The sequence below is a fragment of the Ammospiza caudacuta genome, chromosome 27 (genome assembly GCF_027887145.1).
Source record: "Ammospiza caudacuta isolate bAmmCau1 chromosome 27, bAmmCau1.pri, whole genome shotgun sequence".
Taxonomy (NCBI): domain Eukaryota; kingdom Metazoa; phylum Chordata; class Aves; order Passeriformes; family Passerellidae; genus Ammospiza; species Ammospiza caudacuta.
Genome location: NC_080619.1, coordinates 3,511,167 through 3,529,709, shown reverse-complemented (window position 1 = coordinate 3,529,709; position 18,543 = coordinate 3,511,167). Strand labels below are relative to the sequence as shown.

The 18,543-nt window shown below is 50.8% G+C and overlaps 5 protein-coding genes and 1 pseudogene across 5 annotated transcripts; 3 read left to right on the top strand and 3 right to left on the bottom strand.

Moving 5' to 3' along the window:
* Positions 1–3,061: 3,061 nt before the first annotated feature.
* On the bottom strand, positions 3,062–4,088 carry LOC131568680 (feather keratin 1-like). Its single transcript, XM_058820784.1, has 2 exons — positions 4,047–4,088; positions 3,062–3,388 (listed from the first exon to the last, which is right to left on the bottom strand). The coding sequence occupies exon 2, from the start codon at positions 3,365–3,367 to the stop codon at positions 3,062–3,064; it is 306 nt and encodes a 101-aa protein (XP_058676767.1). The 5' UTR covers positions 3,368–3,388; positions 4,047–4,088.
* Positions 4,089–6,110: 2,022 nt separating this feature from the next.
* LOC131568679 (feather keratin 1-like) lies at positions 6,111–6,407 on the top strand. Its single transcript, XM_058820783.1, has one exon. The coding sequence runs from the start codon at positions 6,111–6,113 to the stop codon at positions 6,405–6,407; it is 297 nt and encodes a 98-aa protein (XP_058676766.1).
* Positions 6,408–8,698: 2,291 nt separating this feature from the next.
* LOC131568681 (feather keratin 1-like) lies at positions 8,699–9,019 on the bottom strand. Its single transcript, XM_058820786.1, has one exon. The coding sequence runs from the start codon at positions 9,002–9,004 to the stop codon at positions 8,699–8,701; it is 306 nt and encodes a 101-aa protein (XP_058676769.1). The 5' UTR covers positions 9,005–9,019.
* Positions 9,020–11,538: 2,519 nt separating this feature from the next.
* LOC131568678 (feather keratin 1-like) lies at positions 11,539–12,304 on the top strand (annotated as a pseudogene).
* Positions 12,305–15,348: 3,044 nt separating this feature from the next.
* On the bottom strand, positions 15,349–15,645 carry LOC131568577 (feather keratin 1-like). Its single transcript, XM_058820677.1, has one exon. It carries the CDS (start codon positions 15,643–15,645, stop codon positions 15,349–15,351), a length of 297 nt encoding a protein of 98 aa, XP_058676660.1.
* Positions 15,646–17,387: 1,742 nt separating this feature from the next.
* Positions 17,388–18,541, top strand: LOC131568691 (feather keratin 1-like). Its single transcript, XM_058820800.1, has 3 exons — positions 17,388–17,442; positions 17,756–17,853; positions 18,224–18,541. Exons 1-3 carry the CDS (start codon positions 17,388–17,390, stop codon positions 18,539–18,541), a joined length of 471 nt encoding a protein of 156 aa, XP_058676783.1.
* Positions 18,542–18,543: the final 2 nt, after the last annotated feature.

The following is an 18,543-nucleotide window of genomic DNA, read 5'->3' as shown; positions in this document are numbered from 1 at the left end:
ACTGCATTTGAGCCATTGCCTTTTTGTCATCATTTCCCCTGCACACGCCCTCACAAAATGACATGGGGGGTTATTGGGTGTGCTTGTGCAGGGACCATTATCACAGGATAGTTTTGACAATGCTTAGAGGGTGATCCTCTGTTTTTCAAGCTTCTCTACCTATCTAGAGCTGGATGGAATGATTCAACACAGTTCATTGGCTAGAGCTCCACCAGAGATGCTGGGAAAAGGGGAGATTTCCTCGACCCTTAATATTTAATTTGTCTGTCAGTGCCCCAGAAAAACTGAGACCATTGTGTCAGCCACCTCTTGGGACTTCTGCTGGTCAAAGTGACCCCAAGATGTGTTAGAAAGTCTCTTTTCCCAGCCTGGTGGTTGAAGAAGGAGTCAGAACTCTTCAGTTCTCATTCTCAAGGTTGTTTTATTGTTTCTTATCTATAAAATTCTTTCTCTGGCCTGCCGAGGTCCATTCAGCAGGTCAGACAGAGGCCCACTGGTGTTATCTTTTTATACTAAAAACTACGTGTACATTATTTACTATAACTTCCCAATACCTATCACCTATGTTAGACAGTGAGCTTCTACTTTAAACCAATCTAAAAGTGCCAGCATCACAGCAGAAGATGGAGGCCAAGAAGAAGAAGAAGGAGAAAAGCTGGACACACCCAGATTCCTCCATCTTGCCTCCTGAACCCCCATTCCAAAAACCTCAAAAAATCTATTTTCCACCCTGTGACAAACTAACTATTATTCTACTTAGACTTTTGTGGCTCGCAGATCCTCATATAAGGTTGGTAATTTTTTCATAATCAACGTCACAGGTGTCTTGGGCTCTGTGCCAAGGTTTCTGAGCCCCCTGGAAGGGGTTTGGGCAATCCAGAAGAGCCATAGGGATGTCCTGAATTCCAACAGCCACTCTGTCAGTGTCCAATTAGGGGGGCCCTGCACTGAGCCATCCTGCTGGACTGGAAGGCAGCTCTATTGACTCAGTCAGGGAAACACCATCAGAGTGAAGGAGACCCCTCAGCAGATCTTTGCACTTTTTGACCCCTAAGTGGGTCTTCCACTGTATTTGAGTAAGTTCCCTGCTGCCAGAGACTGCAAACACCACTGAAACACTGACAGTTTATGGAATAATACTCTGAATAATATAAAATTAAGTTACGGTTCAAGGACTGCCAGTGTGCCAGGGAAGAAGAATCACATGGGAAAAATCCTCCCACTGGTTCAGCTGAACTGATGAAAGGGCTGTGCCATGCCATAGAACATGCTCAGCAAAAAACTGTAGGCAGTTTCTCCAAAGTAGGTGTTCTCCAGAGCCTGGCTGGGTATTGGTCTGCTGGTGCAAGGTAGTGGTTGATTGCATTTGTACAACTTGTGATTTTTTCCTCTTTTCTCCTCTTCACTCAAATCATCAGTGACCTGGTCCCATTCACCTCCTTGTCCATGATTTTTTTCCACTACTGGGACAATTACCATAGGGTATTGTTTGGGTCCCTACCTCAGCCCTGGTGTTCTCAGGTGTGGTTTTCGGTGTCTGCCCCAACTACTGTGTTCTTAAATGTAGTTCAGATGCATGGTGACATTCTCAGAAGTGATTTGGACCCCTGTCCTCTGATAGTGCTGGTGAAGCTCCAGAGGTGTGTTAAAAGCTGTCACCAGCCACCTCAGGATAAATTTCACTCTTGTCACACCAGAAAATTCTCTCTTCTTGCACCACCCTGACACCAGATACCTCAAACACCACATTAAGTCAATAAAGTTAATGAGTATTTTTCAACACCTCACACTAAGATGAAAAAGGATTCTTGACAAACAATCTGTTAATAAATGCTCCCCTGCCAGCTCCCTCCTCCTTTCTCTCAGCTGTTTTTTGCTGACCATGATGTCTCATGGTATCAAAAATTCCTTTGGTCAGCGTGGATCAGCCAGCCTGGCTATGTCCTCTCCCATGCTCTTGACCACATCCACCTTCATGACATTTTGTAGAGGAGGGTGGAGAGCCAGGGTTGATGCTGGGCAAGAACTGCCCAGAAAATCCCAAAATATTTCTGTGTTATCAGCACCATTCTAGCTCCAATTGCAAAGAATCCATAGAAGGGTTAATTTGGTGAAATTGAACTCCATCTTGTGTAAAACCTACACAATGCTATTATCTGTAGCCATGATATTTTCTGAAAAATCCTTTCCTGAGGATTTTTCCTCCTGAGAAGCTGTGAGGCCTCAGGAACAAAATGTAAACAATGGTTATCTGCTGCTGTGGAATGCAACAGGTGCATCTAGGATTGGTCTCATGTGATTGTTTCTAATTAATGGCCAATCACAGTCAGCTGGCTCAGACTCTCTGTCGGAGCCACAAGCTTTTGTTATTCATTCTTTTTTTTTCTATTCTTAGCCAGCCTTCTGAGGAAATCCTTTCTTCTATTCTTTTAGTATAGTTTTAATAGAATATATATCATAAAATAATAAATCAGCCTTCTGAAACATGGAGTCAGATCCTCATCTCTTCCCTCATCCAAAAACCCCTGTGAACACCGTCACAATTATTCATCACTGCATATTCATCCCAAGCAAACCCTCAAAAAAAACAGCTCTTAAAAACATATTTTCCCCTGGGCATGTTGAGAAAGAACCTGCAGAGGAAAGAATGACACAGACACATAGGCTGGGATGCAGCAGAAATTTAATGAGACAAAACACAGAAACAAGGTTGGTCCATCTGGAGGTCCCAGTGCAGAGAGCACAAGGGACAGAAGGGAGTCTGTGCCCCAGGAGGTGTCACTTGCCTGATCCAGAGAGAGAGCAGGGCCAGCAGGTGCTCCCCAGGATGGCTGTGTGGGACTCACAGCCCTGGGAGCACAAGGGAACAGGGACACAGGAGGGAAAGGAGAGAGTGGCAGGGGACAGAGGCAGGGATGGGCTGTGCTTGCCAAGAGTCCTTCTGCAAGGGCTGCTGGGCTTGCTCAGCCCTCCAGGAAGCAACAAGCTGATGCTCCATCCCCAGTGAAGAACCATCCTGCTGAGTGCTTAGGTTCACACCCTGGAATCATCACCAGCAGCTTCAGCAGGGGAAAGACCTCCTGCCACAGAGGCCACTGCCCAGGCCAGAGAGGCCAAAGCCCCCAGAGCTGATGGGCACTCCCTGAGAGCTGAGGATGCTGCCAACAGCAGCAGAGCTGGAGGATCCCACGGCGGTGTTCTGGGGGAAGGAGCTGAGGATGGGCCCAGGCAGGGTCACCACCACGGGCGAGGGCTGGATGAACACGGTGGAGTCCTGGCACTGCCTGACACAGGGCTCATTGCAGCTGCTGCCCAGCGGGGTGGGCCCACAGGGCTGGCAGGGCTGGCACCGCGGGTAGCAGGACATGGCTTGGGGCTGCAGGTGCACCTGAGAGAGAGGGAAGAGGGGAGCAGAGCATGAGAGGTGTTTGAAGGGCAGCCTCACCACACTCTGGCTCCATCCAAGCTGGAGATGCAGGGATGTCCACAGGTTCTTCCTCACATTTCATAGAATCACAGAATCACAAGGCTGGAAGAGACCTTCAAGATCATCCTAACCAGCCCCAACACCTCAACTAAACCCTGACACCCACTGCCACATCCAGGCTTTGTTAAACACATCCAGGGATGGTGACCACCATCTCTCCAGGCAGACCATTCCAGAACTTCATCACTTTTGCATGAAAAACTATTTCCTAATATCCAACCTATATTTCCCTTGATGAGCCTTGAGACTGTGATCTCTCATTCTGTCAGTGCTGCCTGGAGAAAGAGCCCAACCCCAGCTGACTACAGGTAACCTTCAGGAAATTGTAGAGAGTGATAAGGTTTAGCCCACAGGTTCCCTGCCAAGAGTAACCAATCTCAGAACGTTCCTGCCCAGACTATCACTCACTTCAGCAGAGACCCAGCCTCTCTCCATGCGACCCTCACTCACATTCCACCTCTCACAGAGCAGCCCCACAATGCAGCAAAGGACCAAGTGACAGGTATGCACAGGAAAAGAAAAGGAGCAGGAAGGAGAGGAGAAAAGTGACCCAACTCACCTTGATCACAAGCAGACTGAGGCAAGAGGAGTGGATGAGAGAGTGAGGATGAGCTCTCTCTTATATTGCCCCTGCACTGCCCCATGCCCACAGTCACTGCACAAGGGTAGTAATTTTCCTACAGACTCACCTCCAAAGCAAAATATCTTCCCTAACGCCACAGGCTGTGCTTTTATTTCCATCACTGCCATTTGTTTGCCTCATTCCTGACGTGATCATTAGGCATCCAAGGATTCCTTTCAAGTATTGAGATGAAAGACTGAAGGATTTCCCATGCAGGGATGCATCAGCACAGGCAGAAGATGTGCTGGAGGTGTCTCTGGAAGGAAGGGATCATGGGACCAGGGAAAAATGGTAACACTGATTTCCACCTTCTTTGGCAGACAGTAATGTCCTGCTGAGGGCAAGGTGTGAGTGTGGCTGTTGGGAGCTCTGGGCTTGGCTACAGTCCAGTGTTGGAGATGTTTTCTCTTTGCATAGCAGGAGCTGCCCTTGCTGGAGGGAGACTCATCCTTACAGACATCACACACACTCCTGGCTTGGCCTTTCACCAAAAGGCTGACACACAGCCAACCCAAAATTAGAGCATGACTTGCCACAGGTAGGGACAGTCTCTCCCTGGAAATTTGCCTACTGAAGGCATTCTCTTGCCCTCTGGGATGTATCCCAGCTCTCTCCATGTCTGCAGGGCAGGGAAGTGCAGCACTCCTTGATGTGGCCTGGTTTTGTACCTCTTGAGCACATCCCTTATGCTCAGACCTCCTCTTGGTTTCTTGTGTTTTTCCTGGACCTTTCTTAATCCTTGCCCACAGGATACCTAAGCTGCTGCCAGCTTTTCTAACTTCTTTTACTCTTCACAGGTGCCTCCATCCTGCCAGATACCTGACTGGGTGTAAATCAAAGGCAACTCCAACGAAGGGGAGAGAAAACGATGCATCTAACTCCATTGATATCAGAAGGCTAATTAATTACTTTATTATACTATACTATATACATTTCATCTAAACTGAATCTGCCAAGCACTCACTCTGCACACACTGCACAGAATCTCGTGGCTGTCGGTGACAGTCCTGACACACACACACACACTCACACACACACACACCTGGCCCTGACAGGCCAAGGAAACAACCACCATCACTGTGGGTAAACAATCTCCACATTGCATTCTACAAACACAGGCACAGCAAGTGATAAGAAACGTGTTTTCCCTTTCTCTGAGGTTCAGAGAATGTGAATCTCAGAAACCCTCAGGAAGAATTGCGCCTTGCTTTTCTCTGTGAAGGGAAATGTGTCAGCAGGGCTGTCCCTGCAGAGGCAGCTGCCAATATGGGCAAGGCACTGTCCTGAGCCAACATGCCCTGCCTGCAGGGACCCTCTGGCCTGGGGGCACCTCCTGTGCCTGCAGGGACACCTCTGACCTCAGGGGTGCTCAGGCCTGGCCTGGCACATGTGGAAGGAGCTGCAGCACAGAGCAAGTGTGTCAGAAATGAGGAAGTGAAATGGCAGCCCGGATGGAAACCAAACCACAACGTGTGGCGTTAGGGCGGGTATTTTGCTTTGGAGGTGAATGTGTTGGAAAATTACTGTCCTTGTGCAGTGCCTGGGGGAATGGGGCAGTGAAGGAGCTGTATAAAAGGGGGACCTTCTTCTTGCTCTCTCATTCACTCCTCTCACCTCCATCTCCTTGAGAACAAGGTGAGTCTGAAGCCCTTTCTTTTATTCTTCCTTTGAGTTTTCAGAGCCTATCCGCCCCTGTGGTTCCATGTGGGTTGTGGAGAGCTGCTTGTTATGGGAGAGGGAAGGGGCAGAATTTGGGCATATAGAGAGGCTGGGTTTTGACTTAGATGTATCCTGAGCTGTGGAAGGGCCCAGGCTTGGTCACTCTTAGGGGGATTCCTTATGGCTGAGTAGGAATTGAGGCTGGTGGGTGTCTCTAAACATCATTGTGCAATTTTGCGCTTCTGGCTTTTCTCCAGATGATGGATGAACAGTGTCCCCTCACTCAGCCCTGAGTCTGCTTCTCTCTTCTCTCTTTCACAGGTGCACCTGCAGCCCCAAGCCATGTCCTGCTACCCGCGGTGCCAGCCCTGCCAGCCCTGTGGGCCCACCCCGCTGGGCAGCAGCTGCAATGAGCCCTGTGTCAGGCAGTGCCAGGACTCCACCGTGTTCATCCAGCCCTCGCCCGTGGTGGTGACCCTGCCTGGACCCATCCTCAGCTCCTTCCCCCAGAACACCGCCGTGGGATCCTCCAGCTCTGCTGCTGTTGGCAGCATCCTCAGCTCTCAGGGAGTGCCCATCAGCTCTGGGGGCTTTGGCCTCTCTGGCCTGGGCAGTGGCATCTGTGGCCTCCCCTGCTGAAGCTGCTGGAAGCTAGAAGTTTTCTTCCCTGGGAAGGAACCCAGGGACTCCTAGGATGGTCCAAGCCCAGGGATAGAGCATTATTGCTCTATCTACCACTCAGAGTGACTTCTTTCTCACCTTTTGACTCATTAAAGCTCTGCTGCATCCCAGCCTGTGCCTCTGTGTCATCCTTTCCCCTGCACATGCTCACCCAACATATCCAGTGAGAGAGCTGTTGCTGTGTGGCTCTGGGAGGGTGTTGTTGGAAGAGGTGTTGCCATGGTTGTCAACATCACATTCATTATGTTAACACAGCATTAATTACTCATATTTAGTGTCACCTGTCTAAATTACTCTGCCTCTCTCTATGTGCAGGAATTGCCCCACACAGTTCAATGACCATCAATACTCCAAAAATACTTTTAGTTCTCCCAACAAATCTTTCAAGTTTTCTCTTGTTATCAGCAAGCTTGTGCCCTCAGCTTCTCATCCACAAGTAAATGTTCCAGCCCACTCACCACCCTGGTCAATCTTCATGTATTTCACTTCCCTTACTGGAGATCTTTTTGAGTTATAGGGCAGTAGGCAGCACAGCATGCTTGATGCCATCTGGGGAGTGCTGAGCAGAGTGGGATCTTTGCTCCCATCAATAGCCTGTTCACAGTTGTGCTCTGATAGCCCAGGATGTTGATGACACTCCTTGGTGCCCAGGAACACTCTTGGCAGCTCCACCTGTTTTGATGGTGTTACGACAAAAGCACCTCATCCTTTTCAGAGACTGAAGTGTGGAGACTCACAGACATGAACTGATGCCAGCAGAGCAAAGCCAGTTTATTACACAAGTATTTACAGGTCACTACATTTGTACAAAATCTTCCTCTCAGACTCCTTTGTCCTAGTCCCTTTAGAAACAAAATTTTCTTGATTATCATTCTCACACTAATAATGTCCTTGTTACCTCTTTCACCAGCAAAGTCCTTGTCAATCTTCCCTCATCAGAGTGGTCAGCATCAGGGGGTCAGAGTGACCAGACATGATGTCTTCACTCCTGTTCCTGTGTGTCACCATGCCCACCTGCGTCATGCAGCAGTTCAGCCATTCCCCTCCCTCAGCTGCTCCTGCACAGCCCTTGGAGACCCTCAGCCCACACCTGATGCCTCTCCCTGCCTCCCTGTCCCCAGAAACTGTCCCAGAAAAGTTGCATTCTGGAAATCCACAATATCAGAACAGCCCAGGAGAAGAAAGGACTGAGAGCAGACCTTTAAGGAAGGCATGGGGACACTGGAGATTGAAAAGTGGACATGAGTCAGCAATGTGTGTTTGCAGCTCAGAAATTCCATCAGATCCAGGGCTGCACAAACAGAAACATGGCCAGAGGGTAAAGGAGGAGATTCTTCACTTTATCTGCTCTTCTTAAACCCAACCTGGAACCCTGAATCCAGTCATGAGTCCCTAATCCAAAGTAGGCATGGACCTGTTAGAGCAGCTCCAGACAAGGGCTGCAGAGATGATCACATGGATGCATTGTCCCTACCATGGAGAAAGGCTGAGGCACTTGAGTTTTTCAGGCAGGAGAAGAGCAGGCTCTGGGGACACCTTTTGATATGTAAAGGGGATGAATGAAGAAGTTGAGAGAGATATTTTCTCAAAACATGCAATAATTGGACGAAGAGAAGAGTTTGAAACTGAAATAGGATAAATACAAAAGGGACACGAGGAAGTTTGCTCCAACCTTATGTGATGCAGTGAAGGATGTTTGTGTCATAGCAAAAGAGTTGGACTGCATAAACTTTAATGGTCTCTTCCACTCAGCCCCATTATGTGATCCCATGAAAAGAGGGGTCTGTGAGAAGGCAGCCCAATGCCCTCTGTCCCTCCCTTTCAGAAACCTTTCAGACCCAAAGGATCTGCTGGAGTCTGATGGGAATCTAGTACCTCTGTCTGGGCAGTAACAAATTCACTGCTGAGTATTTGTATCACAGTGCTGAGCTGAAAAAGGAAAAGAAGTGCAAAGTGGAGATAAAAAACAAGAGGTTTGTCTCTGGAAAATGTAGAGAAATGCTATCCTCATCCAAAGAGGCAGAGAAACTCAGAACCCAGAGGGTCCCTCAGTGCACACTGAGCACTCACAATGCCAGCCTGAGCTGACAGACAGTCCAAAACCAGCCCCAACAACACCCCCCAGAAACACCCCTGGGGCAACATCTCTGCCTTGGGCAAAGGATGACACAGAGGCACAGGCTGGGATGCAGCAGAATTTAATGAGCCAAAATAGGGAAAAGAGGGGGATCCAGGTGGAGGTAGCAGCTTCAGCAGGGGAGGCTCCTGGTGCCACAGAGGCCACTGCCCAGGCCAGAGAGGCCAAAGCCCCCAGAGCTGATGGGCACTCCCTGAGAGCTGAGGATGCTGCCAACAGCAGCAGAGCTGGAGGATCCCACGGCGGTGTTCTGGGGGAAGGAGCTGAGGATGGGCCCAGGCAGGGTCACCACCACGGGCGAGGGCTGGATGAACACGGTGGAGTCCTGGCACTGCCTGACACAGGGCTCATTGCAGCTGCTGCCCAGCGGGGTGGGCCCACAGGGCTGGCAGGGCTGGCACCGCGGATAGCAGGACATGGCTTGGGGCTGCAGGTGCACCTGGGAGAGAAGGAACAGAGGAGCAGAACGTGAGGGGAGTTTGAAGAGCAGCCTCACCACACCAGGAGGGAGATCCTTTCTCTCAGCCCTTGTGAGCACCACCAAGAAGGCCAAAGCCAGGGATGACCCCCCTTCCAACCTACAGCTCAGGAGACACCTCAGTCTATATCCAGCCTTTCTCCACAACACATCTCCCCTCTCCCATGGTAAGCAGCCTCAAGACACAACCCGGAACAAGGACAGAGATATCTGATCAAAAATACCAAGAATTACAAGGTCAAAGAGAAAGGGAAAGAGAAAGAGAAAGAGCACAAGGAGAACCCAGAGAAAGACAAGAAAGGGCTCAAAACTCACCTTGTTCCCAACAAGATGGAGCTGAAGCAGTGGATGGCAGAGTGAGGAGAAGGTGCTGCTTTTATACTGCTCCTGCACCGCTCCAGGCCCACAGACACTGCACAGGGGCACTCATTTTCCTACACACTCATCTCCAAAGCACACTGTCCTCCCAAATGCCCCAAGCTGTGCTTTGGTTTCTGTCAACGCTGCCATTTCATTTCCCCATTGCTGACATGGCATTAGGCCACAGAGCATCTTTTGAAGTGTTGCCATGAGAGGCCTGAGGCTTTCCCCAGCACCATCACGTCAGCACAGGCAGAAGATGGGCCCCCATGTGCTCCAGAGGGCTGTGGGCAAATGTGTGGGGAGTGTTTTTACAAACACCTGTGAGGAAACACAGGTCTTCCTGTGATACGACACACACATGGTCGTGTCTTCCCACCAAAGCAATCCCCTCCTGAGCAGCTGAAGTCTTCCCTCAGTGTGGGTATGCTGCCTCCCTCTCCCTCCCTGCTGCCTCCCTGCTCAGGCCTCACTTGGCATTGCCTCTCTGGGCAAGTTTGGTGCATTGGTGGTTTCAAATGTCTTTGCCAAGGAAATCTTCTCCTTCAGGGAAGACATCTCCTGGTTTATTTGAGAGAGTTTGTCTCCTCTCACTGCCATCTCTGGGGGACCCCAACCTGTGCTGTCACCGGGCTTGTGGAAGGAGAGCACTGTCCTGTCAAAAACCCTTTGATCACCCAACAAATCCTGTGGGCTCAGGTTCCTCTGCTCTCAGCATCTGAGAGATATGTTGGCTGTTGGAACATCACTCTCCCCTTCTCCTCACCCCATGATGCATTTTGGCTGCACCCTGACCTGGGGAGCACACAAAATCCTCCCCAGTTTTTTAAAACTCAGTGCTGAGAACACTCCAGTGCTGCCAAGCTGGTCAGGCTGAAGGCAATGGCTTTTGGGGTTGCCTGCTAGGGCGTGGGGATAGACCAGTACTTGAAGATGGTCTTCCTGGAAAAGAAGTGGAGTTACCCAAAGGATTGAGGCCTGGCAGGATCCTGAGGCCTGGCAGGACCCTGAGGCCTGGCAGGATCCTGCAGTGCCACATCCCTGGGGATGCTCAGGGAGGGGATGCACTCAGAAAAGCCCTGGCTACAAAACCAGCTCTCAAAATACACCAAGGACTGATGCACAGCCCTGCTCTGCAGACATGGAGGCAGCTGGGGTGTGCCCCAGAGGGCAAGAGAATGCCTTCAGTAGGCAAATTTCTAGGGAGAGACTCTCCCTACCAGTGGCAAGTCATGCTCTAATTTTGGGTTGGCTGTGTGTCAGCCTTTTGGTGTGAGGCCAAGCTAGGAGAGTGTGATGTCTGCAGGGCTGTCCAAGGCAGGGCTGAGTCTCCCTCCAGCAAGGGCAGCTCCATCCTGGCCCAGGGAAAAGGGATGCTTGGCAGCTCCCTCACAGGTCAGGGATTCTTGCAGGACGAACAATGTGTATTGAAAAAGTGGCCTGTGCTTGTGTGTCCTGCAGATTATGGCACAAAATGTGCAGGAAATTGCCAAAGATCCCTCTGACACAAAGGACAGTGAGGCCCAATCCTAAAGGGGTTCTTCAGGAATAACAAGATTAAGGAGGGCAACAATCTCCTACCACAAGCCTATGTACAGCACAGGTTGGGCTCCCCCAGAGATGGCAGTGAGGGGAGACAACTCTACCAAATAAACCAGGAGATGTCTTCCCTGAAGGAGAAGATTTCCTTGGGCAAAGCCATTTGAAACCAGCAATGCACCAAACTTGCCCAGTGAGGCCTGAGCAGGGAGGGAGAGGGAGGCAGCACAAACACATTGAGGGAAGACTTCAGGTGCTCATGAGGGGATTGCTTTGGTGGGAAGACACGACCATGTTTCCTCACAGGGGTTTGTAAGAACACTCCCCACACATTTGCCCACAGCCCTCTGGAGCACATGGGGGCCCATCTTCTGCCTGTACTGATGTGATGGGGCTCGGGAAAGCCTCAGGCCTCTCATGGCAACACTTCAAAAGATGCTCTGTGGCCTAATGGCCACGTCAGCAATGGGGAAATGAAATGGCAGCGTTGACAGAAACCAAAGCACAGCCTGGGGCATTTGGGAGGACAGTGTGCTTGGGAGATGAGTGTGTAGGAAAATGAGTGCCCCTGTACAATGCCTGTGGGCCTGGGGCGGTGCAGGAGCAGTATAAAAGCAGCACCTTCTCCTCACTCTGCCATCCACTGCTTCAGCTCCATCTTGTTGGGAACAAGGTGAGTTTTGAGCCCTTTCTTGTCTTCCTCTGGCTTCTCCTTGTGCTTTTTCTCCTACCCTTTCTCTTCCACCTTGTAATTCTCTGGGATTTCTGATCAGATATGTTTGCCCTTGTTCCCTGTTGTGTCTTGAGGCTGTGTGGGAGAGGGGACATATGTTGTGGAGCAATCCTGGACGTAGACTTAGGTGTCTCCTGAGCTGTGGGTTGGGAGGATGGTCCCTGGCTTTGGCCTTCTTGGTGGTGCTCACAAGGGCTGAGAGAAAGGATCTCCCTCCTGGTATGGTGAGGCTGCTCTTCAAACTCACCTCATGTTCTGCTCCTCTGTTCCTTCTCTCCCAGGTGCACCTGCAGCCCCAAGCCATGTCCTGCTACCCGCGGTGCCAGCCCTGCCAGCCCTGTGGGCCCACCCCGCTGGGCAGCAGCTGCAATGAGCCCTGTGTCAGGCAGTGCCAGGACTCCACCGTGTTCATCCAGCCCTCGCCCGTGGTGGTGACCCTGCCTGGGCCCATCCTCAGCTCCTTCCCCCAGAACACCGCCGTGGGATCCTCCAGCTCTGCTGCTGTTGGCAGCATCCTCAGCTCTCAGGGAGTGCCCATCAGCTCTGGGGGCTTTGGCCTCTCTGGCCTGGGCAGTGGCATCTGTGGCACCAGGAGCCTCCCCTGCTGAAGCTGCTGAAAGCTTCCTTCCCTGGGGAAGGAACCCAGGGAGTCCCAGGATGGAACCAGCCCAGGGATAGAGCGACAGTGCTCTGTCTAACACTCTGAGTGACTTCTTGTGCTCCTCAGGGCTGTGAGTCCCACTCAGCTATCCTGACCTGCTGGCCCTGCTCCCTCTCTGCATTAGGCAGGTGGAACTTGCTGAGATCTCTGCTACAGCCATGTGATGGAAATTCTGAGCTGACCCTGCTGCTCTCTTCACTGGGGCCTCCACTCAGAGTGACCTTGTTCTCATCTTTTGACTCATTAAATTTCTGTTGCATCCCAGCTTGTTCTCTGTGTCATCTTTTCCCTGTTTTTGGTCTCCCCAGATTCCCTGGGAGGGAGGTGTTGCTCAGGAATGGCTCTGTGTGACAGATTTAGGAGTTGTTTCAATTCCTTTTAGGACAGGAGAGTTAAATCTCCTATATCATGGTATTGCTGCTTTATATCCTTCTTGATATGTCTGGAGCTGGTAGAATGAACCAAACCTCTTCACTGGCCCTGTCTACTCCAAGGATGATTTTCTGTGTCCTGCAGCAGTTCAGCTCTCCCTCAGCTGCTTCTGGACAGCACTTTGAGTCACTCAGCCCACACCTGCTGCCTCTTTTCCTTCCCAATGTCTTTTCCTGCCACCATCTCTCCAAAAACTTTCCTAGGAAGCCCTGGGCAGAGACATTGAACGAGCAGGGCAAAGAGGACAAGCATTGCCTGTGGGTCTGTGTGGTGTTACGAGCAGCACTAAGCACTGAGCAGTGGTTTTTATGATCTGCTGACCCAGTGGGAAGGGGGAGAATTGGAAAAGCAAGAGAGTGACACACCCTGGTGTGAAGATCACGACATTCTATGAAGGAATGGGAGAAAAAAGAGAAAACCAAGTGGTTCCAAGTCAATGAATCTTGTGGCAGCAGCAGACCAACGCCAAGTGTCTGAAGAATGGCCAAACTGGGAACACTGTTCACAGATTTATTACTAAGCATGATATTATTTGTGCCCAGTGCTGTGGTGGAATCACCACCCTTGGAGGGATTTAAAAGATATTTAGTTGTCACACTTGGGGACATGGTTTAGTGTTGGGCTTGGAAGAGCTGGGTTAATGGTTGGACCTCTTAATCTTAAAGGTCTTGTCTAAATAAATACTTAAGTGATTCTGTGATTCTACATGACCTGGAACAGCCCTTTGGTCAGTTGAGGTCCTTTGTCCTTCTGCAGAATGAGCACCAAGGCCAGGAGGGAGGTGTGGGCAAAGCTGGATCTGATGGTCAGGGGATCAGTTGGGGAGTCATGGCTTCCTTCCTCACCTGCAAGTTACAGTGAAAGCTTTTCAAGAGAATTTTGGGAGTATCCAAGGATTTATACTCACGGGTTCAATGTCCAAGTGGAAACCAGTGATGAGTGGTGTACAGCAAGGATCAATACAGGGACCGATATTTGTTAATATGATCATCAATAACATAGATAGTGAGACTGAGTGGACACTCAACAAGTGAATGACACCAAGATGAGGCTTGAGGAAAGTGTTTCAATCCAGAGGGATCTTGGCAGATTTGAGAATGGCACCATGTGAAACTCAGGAACTTCACCAAAGCCAGCACTGGATGAGAAACAATTTAGATCAGCCCTGCAGAGAAGGAACCAGAAATCATGGAGGTAGAAAATTTTGATATGACCCAGCAATGTGTTTTTCACATCCAGAAATTCAATCATGTCTTGGTCTGCACAAACAGAAACACAGGCAGCAGGTCAGCTCTTGTTAGACCCTTCCTGGAACCCTGAATCCAGTCTGGCATGAACCTGTTATAGCAGCACCAGACAAGGGCTGCAGAAATGATCACACAGATGCATTGCCCCTACCATAGAAAAAGGCTGAAGGACTTGAGTTTTTTCAGGCAGGCTCTGGGGAGACCTTATTGAAGCATTTCAATATATAAAGGGGAGGGAAAAGGAAGCTGGAGAGAGATATTACATCAAGGCCTGCAGTGACTGGACAAGAAGCAACACTTTTAGACAGAAATAGGGTAGATGTAGGAGGGACAAAAGGAAGGAGTTAATGATGTGGTGGGAAATGGAAAATGGCATGTCCCATCATGGGAAGTGTTCAGGACGAGTTTTAGTGGAATTTTGAGTGACTCGTACAGTCACAGTTCTGTTAGGAAGGGTTTTCCTGGCAGCTGATGGGAAGCTGGAAGCTGTGTCCTTGCAGCAACACATCCACTGCTTGGTACCTCCAATGCAGTGCTGAGCTGACTGAGAGACAATGAGAAAGTGTGTGAAGTACAAGTGAGCCACTGAACTCCTTACAGAAATTCCATTCTGATGCAAAGAGGCAGAGAAAGTCAGAACCCAGAGGGTCGCTCAGTGCACACTGAGCACTCAGGAAAAGCTTTGGGGTGATGTAATTGTGATCTTGCAGTACCTGAAGGAAATCTGCAGTCAAGATGGAGAAAGATTATTTACAAGAATATGTAGTGACAGGACAAGGGGAATGCTTTCACACTGACAGAGAGTAAATTTAGACTGTATATCAAAAAGTAATCCTTTATTACAAGGGTGGGCAGGCCCTAGCATAGGGTGCCCAGGGAAGCTGTGGCTGCCCCTGGATCCCTGGAGGTGTTCAAGGCCAGGCGGAGATGGCACTTGGAGCAATCTGGGATAGTGTAAGGTGTCCATACCCATGACAGGGGAAGGAACTGGATGAGCTTAAGGTTCTTTCCAACCCAATCCATTCTGGGACTGTATCATTCTTTTCAGATCCATTGAGACAGGAAAATCAGAACCCAGAGGGTCACTCAGTGCACACTGAGCACTCCCAATGCCAGACTGTGTTCACAGCCAGTGCAAAAGCAGCACCAACAACACCCCCCAGAAACACCCCTGGGGCAACATCTCTGCCTTGGGAGAGTGTCTGCAGGGCAAAGGATGACACAGAGGCACAGGCTGGGATGCAGCAGAATTTAATGAGTCAAAACAGGGAGGAGAGGGGGATCCAGAAGGAGACTCCCACGTGGAGCAGCTTCAGCAGGGGAGGCCACAGATGCCACTGCCCAGACCAGAGAGGCCAAAGCCCCCAGAGCTGATGGGCACTCCCTGAGAGCTGAGGATGCTGCCAACAGCAGCAGAGCTGGAGGATCCCACGGCGGTGTTCTGGGGGAAGGAGCTGAGGATGGGCCCAGGCAGGGTCACCACCACGGGCGAGGGCTGGATGAACACGGTGGAGTCCTGGCACTGCCTGACACAGGGCTCATTGCAGCTGCTGCCCAGCGGGGTGGGCCCACAGGGCTGGCAGGGCTGGCACCGGGGATAGCAGGACATGGCTTGGGGCTGCAGGTGCACCTGGGAGAGACAGCAAGAAAAAGTCATGAGGGGTGTTTGAAAAGCATCCATCACCACACCATGCAGCTACACTGTCAAGCCAAGATGGGAACAAGAGCTGGAGGTGTTGTACTGATGCCCACAGGTTTCTTCTTCCATTTAGCCAGAGAAGTTCCCTGCCAAGAGCAACCAAGCCCAGGGTAACCCCACCTATCCCATCACTCACTTCAGCCAAGTCCCAAACTCTCCCTGTGCTCACTTTCTGTGCTGTCCCTCTCCCACCATAAGCAGCCCTATGACCTGGCATAGAACAAAGGGGCTGGTATGTCCAGAAAACAGAAAGAAGGAGAATAAAAGGAGTGAGAGAAGTCTTCAAACTCACCTTGTTCTCAACGAGATGGAGACAAGCGGAGTGGATGTGAGAGTGAGGAGAAGGTGGTGCTTTTATACTGCTCCTGCACTGCCCCAGGCCCGCAGGCACTGCACTAGGGCAGTAATTTTCCTACACACTCATCACCAAAGCAAAATATCCTCCCTAACGCCACAGGTGGTTCTTTTGTGCCTGTCAACGCTGACATTTCATTTCCTCATTGCTGACATTCCTGCTCTGCCTTGCATGATCCTTTCATGCGCCACAGTGAGAAGATACCCCATGAAGAGTCATGCCAGTGAGTGCAGAGGTACAGGAGGGCTCCTGGGCATGCAGATGTTGGCTTGGGACAGTGAAGTGCTGTTAGTAATTGCAGTGGGTGAGCTCCAAGTCAAGGATAGCCTGAGGAAAGCCAACCCAAACCAGCAGAGGGTAGAAGGGATGCACAGGCCTCATCTACATGGCCTGAGGCTTCCCTCAGGTTGTGGTGGGGGGCTCTCCTGAATGCTTTACAGAGTTAAAGGTTTGTAGAAAACATCTCTCCAGCATCTGGGACACATTCCTGGGTTTCACATGACACGACTTCTCCTGCCATTAGTGCTTTTTCATGCTTCCTTTCCCCTGAGCCAAAGGCTTCCTCAGCCTGGAGCACAAATCAGCACCCCTGGAGAAGCTGAAACACACCCAGCTCCTGAGTGAGAGCTGGAAGGACCCTGTGGTACCACATGCCTGAGGATGCTCAGGGAGGGGACAAGTTCAGAAGGACCCAGCTCTCAAACCACATCAAGCAGGGCTGCACTTCCCTGCCCTGCAGACATGGAGGCAGCTGGGCAGCGTCCCAGGAGGGCAAGAGAATGCCTTCAGTAGGCAAATTTCCAGGGACAGACTCTCTCTACCTGTGGGGAGTCACAGCCTAATTTTGGGTTGGCTGTGTGTCAGCCTTTTGGTGTGATGTGTGTAGCCCATGAGCCAACAGTGCTGAATTCCCCTCCAGCAAGGGCAGCTCCATCCACACCTCAGCAAAACCATCTCCAGTCACTGAGCTACTTCTTGTACAGAGCTCCAGGCAGCTCAAACAGAAATTGCCCTCAGCATGAACTTGTTACCATCACTCCCACAGCTCAGGGGGCTCTCAGGACAATTAGCTTGGTTTGGAAAAGCATCCTTGGCTAGTATGGGGCCAAAGTGTATGGTGATGTGGGGAAAATGGGAAGAACATGGTATTTTCTGAACCTCCACACACTCCTGTGAGAGTGAAAAGGGACACAACTCCATGAGACATCTCAAGGAATCCTGATGTTCAAAGTTATTTTCCCTCACAACTGCTGGTGGCACACACTGGTAACCCCACTGGTAACCCCACAATGCAGCTATGAGAGGGGACGACCTTGCTAAACAAACTGCCACAAGAGGAGAGGACAGGCTTGGTGGGAGGGGATGTTCAGCCGCCTGCAAAGAGGGTAGAAAACAACCAGAACATATTTCCCAAATAGGTGTCAACTGCACAGACCCCTCCAGCACATGCAACTCATCTTCTGCACGTCCTGATGTGTCACTGCCCAGAAAACCCTTGGGTCTTTCATCTCAGTGCTTGAAATAATCCTTGGAGGCCAGTTGGTCACATCAGAAATGAGGAAATTAAATGGCAGCGTTGATGGAAACAAAAGCACAACCTGTGGCATCAGGGAGGATATTTTGCTTGGGAGGTGGGTCTGAAAGAAAATTACTGCCCTTGTGCAGTGACTAAGGGCCTGGGGCAGTGCAGGAGCAGTATAAAAGCAGCACCTTCTCCTCACTCTCACATCCACTCCTCTTCTCTCCATCTCATAAAGAACAAGGTGAGTTTGAAGACTTTTTCTCCTCTCACTCTTTCTATTCTCCCTCCTTCTGTTTTCTGCACATACCTGCCCCTTTTGTTTTATGCCAGGTCATAGGGCTGCTTACTCTGGGAGAGAGACAGGAACAGAAAGTGAGCACAGGGGAGAGTTTGGGACTTGGCTGAAGTGAGTGATGGGATAGGTGGGGTTACCCTGGGCTTGGTTGCTCTTGGCAGGGAACTTCTTCGACTAAATGAAAGAGAAGCCTGTGGGCATCAGTACAACACCTCCAGCTCTTGTTCCCATCTTGGCTTGACAGTGTAGCTGCATGGTGTGGTGACGGGCTGCTCTTCAAAAACCCCTCATGACTTTTTCTTGCTGTCTCTCCCAGGTGCACCTGCAGCCCCAAGCCATGTCCTGCTATCCCCGGTGCCAGCCCTGCCAGCCCTGTGGGCCCACCCCGCTGGGCAGCAGCTGCAATGAGCCCTGTGTCAGGCAGTGCCAGGACTCCACCGTGTTCATCCAGCCCTCACCCGTGGTGGTGACCCTGCCTGGGCCCATCCTCAGCTCCTTCCCCCAGAACACCGCCGTGGGATCCTCCAGCTCTGCTGCTGTTGGCAGCATCCTCAGCTCTCAGGGAGTGCCCATCAGCTCTGGGGGCTTTGGCCTCTCTGGTCTGGGCAGTGGCATCTGTGGCCTCCCCTGCTGAAG